The sequence below is a fragment of the Lates calcarifer genome, linkage group LG12, assembly GCF_001640805.2.
Source record: "Lates calcarifer isolate ASB-BC8 linkage group LG12, TLL_Latcal_v3, whole genome shotgun sequence".
Classification (NCBI taxonomy): Eukaryota; Metazoa; Chordata; class Actinopteri; family Centropomidae; genus Lates; species Lates calcarifer.
In genome coordinates this window covers 13,237,946-13,250,436 of record NC_066844.1, presented here as the reverse complement: position 1 = coordinate 13,250,436, position 12,491 = coordinate 13,237,946, and the positions used below count along the sequence as shown (strand labels likewise).

The 12,491-nt window shown below is 40.7% G+C and overlaps 1 protein-coding gene across 1 annotated transcript in view; it reads right to left on the bottom strand.

The window, feature by feature from the left end:
• pdzrn3b (PDZ domain containing RING finger 3b) overlaps window positions 1-11,890 on the bottom strand; it is a 93,538-nt gene extending 81,648 nt beyond the window's left edge. Inside the window, 4 exon segments of the mRNA XM_018698997.2 lie at window positions 3,123-3,230; window positions 5,287-5,373; window positions 11,049-11,138; window positions 11,140-11,890. Coding sequence (XP_018554513.1) covers window positions 3,123-3,230; window positions 5,287-5,373; window positions 11,049-11,138; window positions 11,140-11,763 — 909 coding nt within the window. The 5' untranslated portion in view covers window positions 11,764-11,890.
• Between the last annotated feature and the right edge of the window lie 601 nt (window positions 11,891-12,491).

Here is a 12,491-nt window from a genome sequence, read left to right as displayed (position 1 = left end):
GCTAAGAGCCTGTTATAGAAGGATGAGCTGTGGATCATCATGTACATGTTACATCCATATAGACTTACTGGAACTAACACCTCTACTACAGGAAGACAAAACAGCTCTGTGGCTGTTGACAGTGCTGTGGTTTTGCTGCCTCCACAGGTGAACATGCTTTTCACTGCTCCATGTAATGTGATTGTCCCTTTGCAGAGCGTTCAATCCCCATGTCAGCATTATGCTATGTGTCTGAATGGCTGTCTAAATGATCGCCTCTGTTGGCTTGTAAATCACATTTCGTGTGTTTGAGAAAAAAGCTAATATTTTCCATTCCACTGTCATGGAAAAAGACGGTGTTGATGCTAAAAATGACACATTATTTCACCTTGTTTCTGAATTTTATTTTCAAAGCTGCACTCATAAATATTTTTTTATATTAATAATACCTCAACTGGCTATGTATAATGTGAAATAGGTCATTGATGATAACAAACCCACTGAGAATTATCACCAAACTCTCTAATCTACAAAGATCTACAAAGACTTTTAGCCTCTTTTAGCTCATTTTTGGTTTTTCAGACAGCAACACTGTGCAGTACATACCAAGCACCAAATGGAATGCTGATAGAATGTTGGCGTTTAAAACCCTGGAGGTAAACATTTCAACTTCAACCCACAAAAGCTTACTCAGCCTTTCAGCTTTTATAATCCCAAATCATGCTGAAGCACTTAGTCAATTAATGGATTATATGATCAATAGAAAATTGACTGATTGATAATTGATCTTTTACATTGTTTTCAAAAGCAATTTCAAGATATCACCCTAGGCTTGGGGAACAAAAGATGAATCTGAGAAATAATCAACATGTAGAGTGATAATGAAAGTAACTGTTTGCTACATCACACAGAAAACAACAGACAACCTCACATCCTGTTTGATGTTTACACATTCTCGTAGCAGTCATTCTCAAAGGACCATGGACTTAACCATTTTCTTAATCTATGGTTAACTGTGGTTTCCCTGAGTACATTACATCCAGTATACTTGGATATCTTCCCTGTAAAAACCAACAATCATGTACTAAAACATTTTCTATACATCTAATATGTGACAGCTGCTGATAACATACAGCATTTGCCTGAAGAAAAAAAAACTTCCTGAGAGGTGTGATGAGAAACCAGATTTGAAAGCTTCTGCTTTTCTAATGCACAGCATCCCACACAGGATGTTAAATAGGACAAAGTTACAAACTGTTGGTTTCAACCCACAAGTTCAAAACATGAAGATGAAACTGCCTCTAGGTGCTTGGGATTAAATTTCTTTGATTCACCACTATAAATCACCGAGTTCATGGATCCAGTCACCTGAGGTTAAAGATGCAACCCCCTCAATTGCAAACATGTTATGACTTTTGAGTTTTATGTTGTGGTCTGAAAAACCATGACATGGAACTTTTCTTTTTGCTTGGACCTAACAAAGAGGGAGTCTTCGAAATATGAACCACCTCCACTATCAAGTTTCCTATCCAATGAAAAGCACCAATGTGGAACAACATCTCTGAACTGTCTATACATTTCTCTTTCAGTGGCTGAATGATTTATTTTGTTGGTTTTTGTCTAGTAACCCCTAATCGCTTGAAAAGAAAAGGTCACGTAATAGGGTGCTTTGATACCTCCTAAGGCTCTTCGTGTCCTCTCTGCTCATATGTTTTAGTTAGAGATTTCGTGACTTCATTCACAATAGCTCAAAAACAAGACAACAAAAACAAGTGAAGCATTATCCCAAAGCAAAATAGTTTCCTTTTTCACGGTAATGAATGGCTGTGAGTGGCTATCTTAACACTAAATCCTACACAAGATATCTTCTCAAGTAACCAAATACAGCAACATCTGGCCCATTAACATGATTCCCCAACCTTCCTGCACTCATACACACCTTGGCGAACACATGCACACAAGCTCATAAAACCAGCCACTGCATGCAAAGACACACTTCCACACATGCACATTCATGTGACATGTGAGCCAATCTCTCTTCGCTCATCAGCTAGTGCCCCAATTGCAGTCTCTTTTTGGCCTCAAGTCACCAGGATCCCAGTGAATTGCTGGTTCAACCTGTCCTTTGTTAGGGGGATCTCATGACAAATCTCAAGTTGCAGAGAGCTTTAAGACACTTGATTGTGTTACTTGAAGTGATTATAAATGAGGACTAACATGTCACATCTTAGTTACGGTGCTGCCATACTTAAAACCACATTATTTAGAACCACAGGGTGAGGCTTGTGCCAGATGACTTGTGGCATTTTTGTAAGTAGTTAGCATTCAACTGCGTGAATGACAGGATAGAGCAATCAACAGAGACCAGATGTTGGAGTCTTCTTTTCTTGTAAACACTTTCCACAAACATCTCTGTGAGCAATGTGCTGGTCAAAATGCTCCAGGGCAATTTCACTGAGGTTTGACAATAAAGCCTGCGACAAACCATATTTGTCATCCTGCGGCACGGGGTAATACACACTTGTAATCCACATAAACCTCTCCGTTCAATGCAGCCATTGTGTAAGATTCTGGCTGACAACTGTTCTATAAAAGCAACCTTTGTGATGTTGAGTTTTTCAACGCATCCCTGAAGTTGACCTCAGGGTGAGCTGGCCTTTCCACACGAGATTCTGTTTAAAGGCGAGAGGAGGATGCTACACGGCAGCTCTGTCATAAGGGATTTGTCAGCTAGGAAGTGAACACAGGGCTCTTTCTCACTCAGCAAAACCAAAGACAGACATCCTCGCCTCAGGTTTATCTCGGCCTATGTGCAGCGATGCCCCACTTAACAGAGCCTTCGCCTGAGCGTTGATTGGTAGAAGTATATGCTGAAACTTAAACTGTCTACAGGATTTACTTTCTTGAGCTGAAATAGAAGCAACGTAAATGTAAATGCTCATTTGATGTGTCATATTTGCTGCTTTTTTAAAAATTGCCCGTGGTCACTGGAACAGAAATACTGGGCGATGATCTTGTGCTTCCTTGCTGTCGTCATTTTTATAGGGCAGACAGCAGCTGACACATAATCCAAGTTCCACATCCATAATATATCAACTTCTGTTTTTCCTCCTCCAGGAGACACTACAGTGTAGGCCACATACCTCTATTATTCTGTCGTGGATTTGAAGGCCTCCTTCCTTGTCCGCTGGACCATTCTCGACGATCTTGGATACAAAGATCCCTTCGTTTGAAGTGCTGTCATTATCGTCCTGTAAAATAAATAGCGGTTGGTATCTGGGAAATAATAAAAGCCAGGCCAAGTGGACAGGAGGACAGTGGTGTATACATTTTCACAACATCTTTTAAACCTTGCTAAATTTAATGCTGACATCTAAACAAACTAAGTGTTAAAAGTTAGTGTTGAATAACACTGGTAAACTACTTTTAAATCTCCAAAACTTTGTGTGGACATTCACATGGGTTGCACACACACCAACCAAATTAATTCTGATCCCAGTCTGAGCCCATAAAGTCATAACAAAAAAACTAAAAACTTGTTTTTAACCCTTTTTTCACCCTACACGCGTGGTTTAACCATTCAAATAGTTTCCCCTTTAATGCTGAAGGCATCCCACTCTGAAACTTCTGCTGCCATCCCAATAAAATTGGAGTGAATTAAATTTGGTTTGTGCAGCTTAAAACACTGAAAAATTACAAGTGAATGGCAATGAATAGCAGCATCTTTTTCCAGGAGTAATTTACCAGTTTTCAATGTCAGCAGTTTTCAGAGGAAGCAGCAATTTCAGGGGCAGATATCTCAAAATCTAGGCACATGAAACCAAAAATATCTGGATGATTAGACACCAGTGGAGGGAATTAGAAAAAAATATGCCTTTTTGTAATTTGGGTAAACTGACCCTTTAACCCTGTCCTTGAGTGTTGAGACTTAGAGGTTAGCTTTAACTTTAGATGCTTCCCAGGCCTGAAGGGTTGACCCTGGCCTGCAAAAGGGCCTAAATGTTGACATGCATTAACATGATATAGTCTGCATCCATCACAGCAGCCCTGACCACAGATCCAGAGCGAACACTGGCTTTAAAAAATTAAAAACTGTTGTTAACATTACCCTTTTCACTCTGTAAAACCACATGAAACATGTTTTACACCCCTGCTGAGCTCTGCAGCAGAAATACAATTTAATGGGATACTTAAAGAAACCTCAGTCACAGTGCTAACTAATTAATAATTTCTGGTCTGCTTCCTCTTTCAGGGGTATCACATACAGTGAATTTGCAGTAATGCTTCAACAAGCTCACTGCTTTGCCTTACAATTATGACTATCTTGAGAGCTGTGGACAAACTAGCCCTTCTAAAGACCACAAAACCTGGCAGCTGATTGCTCTTACCAAGCCATGCCAAAATTACAGCCACATAAAACACTTGGGTCAAAGGTTACAGGGATATTACCTATTTCCATTTTAATGAATACCTTCTTACACAGACTGTTGATTTGAGGTTAGTAAGGGAAAGCAAAAGCCAAGTATTATCTCTGCTCTCTTATGGTTGAGTTTGATGCATAGGTTCTGTCACAACAGTAAGAAAGGTTGCAAATCTACAAGACCATGGAGTCGGGTAAGAAAAAAAAAGCACTTTTTATAGTTTCCCGCTATAAAAAGTTTTACTATGATAATCTATATCACTTCAGAAAAGTGCGTCACTGTGGCTGTGGAAAGAAAGGCAATGTAACAGTTGAGTACAGTCCCGGTGAAACGGATATGGGGGAATAACATTTCAATAGGACCTTGCAGAGAGAAGATACATGTACGGAGGATAGAGTTGTGACCAGTGTTGAGATATTTTCAACGCTTCATTCAGCAGAGCAAGTGGCATCATTAATGACTTTCACTTCAAGAGCCTCAAGGCAGAAAACATAGTGGCTGTGAAAGGTTCAGGGCGGGATAAAAGACCCTTTCCTCTCCTCTGTGTTTATCTCACCACCAAAATCCCCTCAATTAGAGACAAAACAACCGCGGTCAAAGCCATAATCCCAGATTTAACTCTCATAAAACTAATTATAGTTTTTTTAATCTGTGATGCCAAATCCACTAAACCAGACCAATATATAAACACAATAAAACTTGATAGATGCGGTCCATCTATCCACAGACTGGAAAACACATGCATGACTGTCTTAAGCTGTGTCAGTCAGTACAGAGAATGCTTATGGTGCTTTAAGTATGTGCTATTCATTCCTAGGTTGCTATATGACACTTGGCTGATCACCGGGGGAGATGAAACCTCCAAGACACTCGGCTTTTAACCTACCGCGCATGGCCTTCCTCCTATGATGTTAAAACCCAGAGATCCGCCCTCACGAAGAAGGACAACCGTCACGCTTTTAGTCTCGTCGTCCTACAGACAGACAGAGGAGAGACATGTGAACAAAGAGATGGCAGGAGGTTATTCATAATAATCTATTATTAACTCAAGGTGAGCGACAGAATGGTTGAACTGGGTGCTTAAAGAGGAGGAACAGAACTGGAAAAAATATCCTCTAATTAGTAGATATAGAGGTGATGAAATACATACAATTACAAATAGAGCAAGGTGTAGGGGCAAGAGAAAGTTAATAATACTATTCCCTAAATATTAAGGGGTGATGTAAAGTATAAGTGAAAAATGTATTCACTTTTTATAGAAAAATTTCAAGCTACAAGAGCTAAAATGTAACTGACTGTTATACACCTTACAAACAGTAGAAAATTAAACTGTAGATTTCACCACCTATAATGACAACCATTGCTGGCTAATTGTACTCAGCTGTAGCTAATTGATGTTAATTCTGTGAATTATCCAAACAAAAAAAAGAGACTACAGTATTAGCTGTTCTCTAGTTAATAAGCTCTCTACATATCAAGAGTCTCCACTATTAATTCTTGTGCCAAGATGGCTTAGTTGAAAGATAACATTGCTCATCACTCAAAAAGAAAAAAGGAGTGGTGACTCTTTCTCTAAATAAACCTCCCAGGTAACTGTCAAACTCTGACAGGTAGTTAACAGATAACATTAGCTTCATAAGGGTTGAGTGTAAATGACAGAGAGCGGGTAAACACTGTTGCTTGAATCTTCTGGTTTATAGCTGTCTTTTGAGTAGACTGTAAGAATTTTTTAGCATGTCACTGTAAAAGATCTGAATCTTGAGCTATGAAGCTGCTTATCCTGTCGGTCTATGAAGGTAACGTTAATATTAGCTTAAACAGTGACTATTTAAATATAAAAAATTGCCCCTAGATATTCTCCTGTAGTAGTTCGACCCTATAATTCACCACTCTCCGAGGCTTAGCCAGCCAAAAGACCAGAGGTGACCAGTTCAAAGAAGAGCCACCAGCCCTTCCCTCTCACAAACTGTTGTCCTGTGTAAATTAATACACCAGTGGGCCTCTTACTCAGTAGCAACATGACATGAAGAACTCTGGGAAACTCACAGAGTCAGCTCTTAATCTGTTTTTTTAAGCAGGACTTAGAGGGGAGTTATGAGGTAACATAATTTCAGCTGCCACTCCAGTATGCTGCGGCATAGTGGGACTAAATATAAAGCAGATATTATTGGCATGTACAGTGTCCGGACTGCCATATAGGCTAAAAAGACCATCATGTGCAGGTCAGGCCATGCTGGAATGTGTGCTCCTGCACTGTGTCACAGCAGCATTAGCAACACATGCCTCCAAATTATAGTGACTAGAGCTGTTACTGTCAACAAGAAGACAGTTGGCCATTAAGTGAAAACTGAGTTGAATATGACAGTGATTTTTCAAATAAAAACATATCACATGCTGTTCCATCCACCTATATTACACAGAATCTGCCACAAGCCTCAAAACAAATTGATGGATTTTAAAGGTGTTTTCACATTTTGTCTGCAAGAGCCTTTAAAACGAACTCAGAGTAATTAAGTTTTTTCCACATCTGCGAACACTCTAGCAAAGCTGTAATCCCTAAGTAACTAAGTGAATCTCCTCAGGAGGTTGCGCATTTACTAAAACATTAGGTATGCCTAGGTGATAAAAAGAAAATGTCCTTACCAGCAAAAGTGCAAAGCATGATCATGCAAACATAATTTAGGGGCAACACATGGGGATACGTCAAGTAAACAAATGTTTAACATTAACTTTACTGGAAAAAGAGGAAGAGGGCAGCTGAGGAAAGAAAAGCAAACTTGCAATGAAACTTTAGTATGCTGCTCACTGTTGACTTGGCACAGTCAACGGTGAGCCTTCACCTCAGCACCAGTCACACTTTCCGAGTCTGTCCTCCATCAAACTGCCTTCCCCACTGTCTGCCTCTTAACATAGTGCATCTAATTATAGTGTAGGTACTGTAATGCAGAACGAAAAAGGAAATATTGATTCATGAACTATTGGCCTGTGATCAAGAGGCAGAAACTCAGTGACCTGGTCATCTAAGGCGTTCCAGTTTGAGCAGGAAGATATGGTAGATTTCAAGTTAATTACTCAGTGAAGCTAATCCATATACAAAGGAGGTGGCAGCATAATCACTTACTTTCTGTGACTTCTAGATGACTTTTATTAATGTAATCTCTGTCATATTCAATTGACACCCATGCATGAGAGATAACTAATAGGGTACATTATTCTGTTAAATTATCTCATAGATTCATGCTTTAAAATTAGTCCACAATTAGCCTAATCAGATTGAGCCCCCGATTACCCAGATCAAATTCAATGGAGGTTCAATCTGTTTGATGTCTTGTGATTTTGATAGATGCTCTTTATCACATCACGTAGCGCAAACACTGTCACCCACAGCAGCTAAAGAGTCGGAGCTCGGTTCAAAACAGAGATCTAAGGCTGAATGGAAAGTGTGACAGCAATTCTAGCAGCCCTGAAATGAACCAGAGCGAGATCTGAGCGTTTTGTTTTTGCTTAGTTTTATTACTCTTCCTGGCTCAATGAAGAAGTTTAAAATGTGTTAGGACTATTATTGGAAACTTCAGTCAGTTATTCCGCATAGCCAGGTCATCCTGATCTCCCTCACAGCCGCTGTCTGGTTATTAAAAGAAGACATTAAAATCCTCCATCTGGCTGAGGAAGCCTAAGCTGAGGAGTGACAGATACTCAAAAACAAACTAAAGTAGGTTACCCGTCAAACACTGCATGAAATGATGGGCCTGTATTCACTCTTTGACAGTTATTCGAGGAACAAATATGTCATAACAAATCTGTATTAGACCCTTCTCACCACTTGACTTTTTGTGTTGTGAAACACAGCTAGTAACGGACACACTTCATTTAGCTGTTCCAGCTCCCTGGGATTGTGAATGCTGGCTCAATAGCATGGCTTCAAAGGAAGCCATTATAAATGTCATAACCTGAGCTTTTCCTGCTATGACAAGTCAAAATATCCTCCGTGAGAAAGGTTAAATAGGCTATAAACTGAATTAAATCTGACTGATCACTGATCACTGAAATCACAAAAGTGAGTTAAGCTGGATTTATAGCAAGGGGTCAATGGGGGTGCTGTCAGTTAGGATTTATAGTTGAGCCATATTTCACACATTGATATCACCTCTACAATGCTAAATGCATGTCTTATATGATCAGGCTGTATTGTGTTTTACATTCCCCACAGTAGTTGTGTTTATATTCTTTCACTTACTTGATGATACAGAGCAACACTGAGAGAACTGGAGTTACATTCAGGTAAATTAGAATGTTATTTTGCTGTGTTTTGTTACTGAATAGCAGACCACTGAGTATAATCATTGTGTTTACATTCAGTCATTCATACAGAGCTGTGATCACAGTGAGCAGAAGGTTTGCAGTAAAATCACTTTCTTTCTTAGGAGGAGAACACTACTTATTAACTTCCGTAAAGTAGTCTTCACTCATAACAAACTCCACCACTCTATCAGAAACACACATATGGGAAACAAAAGCAGTCAATCATGTGGTATCTCCATCAACACCGTAGCCCAAACGTGTTATTGTAGAGGAGGTGCATGTTAGCTGCAGTGTAGCCCTGGAGCCCCTTAAGGCACAAGTATAAATCCAGCTATTGGCTCTGAGAGAGTTTCAGTGGCAGTCTGCTAGTCACCTGCCTCCCATAGCTAATCTCACTTGTGATGTTCTCTTTCATACCGCCATGTGGACATTGAGATTCTCTGACCAAACAATCCAGTTCATTACTTGACTACTTTGATCCAGTCAAAGAGCCTTTCTAGAAAAAAAAAACACTTCTCAACTAACCACATCATTCACAAAACATTATTTCTTCTCCTCCAAACCTGCTCTTTCTCCTATGTGGATGATTTCCGGAACAGTTCTCATGTCTTTTATGTATGTTCAAGGTGTGCCCACAGAGAGGACTTTATTCTTTCTGTTTACATTTGGTTTCACAGGGAATAACACACTGAATGTATATGTCAGTGGTAGGACTGAGATGCCGCTGTCAAATGAACGACGATAACCAGCTGTGCAACAGGCCCAGCAAGCTTCTTTATACCAGCATGAGCGATTTCACCATTTCCCCGCATCAGTGCTTTTGATGCGCAATTTACCAGTCTACCGGAACACATTTTTGGTAGGAACAGAGCCCATAATGAACAAATGAAACCACCAAGCAAAAATGAAAAAAAGAAGGAAAAAAAGAGAGAGAGAAGAGTGAAGTCTTTGAAAGATGTCACTTGTGTGAGAAACTGAGCAAGAAACTTCACTGACAAAAACAGGGTGTTAAGAGGCTTGAAATTAAATAAGAACAACATCCAAGAAAAGTTCCCATTCATCCTCATTTCATTATGTAACACTGTCAGCAGTGTGTGTCCAATCTGTGCAATTTGTAGTGAATCAAAAGCTCCTCCTCCTGCTCTTGGACAGATTTTATAACTAAGCCTTATTATAATCTGACCACTCCCCTCTGCTGATCACAGCAGCAGTGCAGCCACCTTACACTAATTCACTTCATTAAATGACTTATGACCTTCTGACTTATGACCATTAAATGACTTATGACCTTTATGATGGTCATTAAGTTTTTTAAATATGAACCATAAAACATCCTTACACCAGAGGCTCCTGCACTTTATCCTAAACGGAGGCCTGTGCTAAGCCCACAGATTTAGATACTTCATTAACCAGACATTTAGAGGAACCTCTACATCTTTAAACACTGTAAGCAGAGAGGAAGAAACGTCAAATCTCTCTCCTCATCACAGTGCGCGATATCCTCTAAACATTAAAGCCTTTCAGGCCGTCAGAAGTCCTTCAAGTGCTGTTGAGGCTCCTATTGAAAATCAATATCTCTCACCACACTCATACCACCACAAACACTGCTACATCCATGACTTTAATTTGTTATGTCTGTCCAGAGGGAAGGGGCGAACATCCGATGACAGAAGTCCTCAAACAAGCATGCTGCAAGCGGGATACATAAGTGGAACCTGGCTCTTGTTGTGTACAGAACTGCAGTAAATATTTGCCCCCCCCCACTGCCAGCTGGCCAGAGGCACAGCTGACATCCATGTCTCAAAGCAGACAGTGAAGCAAACCTCTGAGCACTGTAAGGACTCAGAACTCCCTGAAAAAGTTGGTTGCAAGAAACAGAATTATCAGGAAAATCCCCATCTACTGTTTGACTTCCATTTTCATCTGTGTTAAAAAAAAGGGGGGGGGGGGGGGGGCTGCTTCAGCCAAAACAATATGGAGGCCCAATAAAACTGAGATACCGATACTGAGATAACTCCCAGAATGCAAGCAAACATGTTGAGAAGGCCACTTTAAAGACTATAAAGTTGGCTCTTAAAGTTTTGTGCAGCAGGATGTCACTAAAGATGGGTCAAAATGAATGCTGCTGACACATACATGAGGAGAAAAGGCACTGTCTTGGTCTAGATTATCAGAGTGAACTACTAAAACATACATGTTGGGATATAACGTTGTTTTCTTTTTTCCTTATTTTATGTACATTTTACTTAAAGAAAACAGGTTTCCCCTCAGCTACAGGGAGAAAGGACCGTGAATAAGAGAGAAAAGCTACTTGTTCTCTCCGAGAGCAGAAAGTTGGTTGCTTACCTTGCAGGAGAAAGCCACGGTTTTGGTGAGGGAGTCGATCCTCTCGCTGTACTCCGTGAATTTCTTCTGATATTTCAGCGCTGTCATCTGCTAGCTCGCTGTGCACGGCGGAAAGTTGCGCCAGAAGTGACTTCTCTCTCTTGTTGGCTTTAATAGTCTGCTTCTTGAACTCTCTATCCAGGCAGATAATTTTGCAGTGCAGCGCGCTGTTGTGCGCCTTCAGGGCTCTCAGGCAGCAGTGGCTGTTTAATTTCTGCTCTCTATGGGTGAGCATCAATCCGCAGCCGCTCTCGCATATCCCCACCGGTCTGTAGTCGCACGTCTCCCGCATGTGAGCATCCATGTCCCGCAGGTTGAGCACCTCGTTGCATCCTTTATTCCTACACTTTGCCGGGGAGTAGTCGCACATCTCTGTGTGCTCGGCCAGATGCTGCAGCTTCACCACCGCATCGCAGCCCCTCGCGTGGTTGTCACATTTGATCTCCAGCTTCAGGATGAGGTTCTTGAGTGGCAAGACGTGGTTCAGCTCTTTGGTGGAGATCCGCTGACATTTAACGGGGCAGCTGCTCTGCTGAACGACCCAGGGCAGCACGCAGCCGGAGCAGAAGACGTGACCGCACGGAGTAGTCAGCGGGTCCTCCAGGACTTTATTGCACAAGTTGCATTTGAAATCCGGGTCCACAGTCCCCTTGAAACGGTCCAGCTCGAATCCCATGGTTTTCAAAATCCAAATCCAAACTTGTGTACTCCCCACCCCCGCAGATCTGAGTCGGAGCAGTGGGGCGTTTTTAGCTGGTCATTGGTGGAGCGCTCACAGACAGACTACAAGCTCTCCTCACTGTCTAAACTCTACTAATTGACCGAGACTTTTGGTGCCTTCAGGTGCGCCTCGTAAGCGTATGCTTTAAAGTTAGAAAAGTTTGTAAGCCTACAAAATAATCACTTTATTGAGATTTTCAAGTAGAAACAACTTCCTTATGGAACTGCAAAGTGAAAAGGCATAATCTGGATGAAGTGTACTGTTATTAAGAGTTAGAGCTTACGTATGAAACAGAAAGTTAAAGTAGTGATCTATTCTACAAGATGCCAAGATTTGATTCTCTACTCATCACACCGCACACGTGGTCTTTTAAAAAAAATAAAATTATTTAATTCTGACTCTCTCATACGCCGTCCGCATTACGTTAACCGGTAAAAGCTACAGTGCTTGCAGTCAGTGAAGGCATCAATCCTAGGGGCGAAAGTGTGGCGGAATTCACTACCGTAACTACTGTACTACCTGCGCATATGACGTTCAAAGCCAAAAGACATACATTTAAAAAATCTAAAAGTTATAAAAGTTTAATGCAGAGTTTACATTTTGTTGTTTACTGACTGAACACACCACAGTTATCATTTATTGGTTGAAAAGATAGGTCGACAAAAACTTTTTGAGACTAAAAT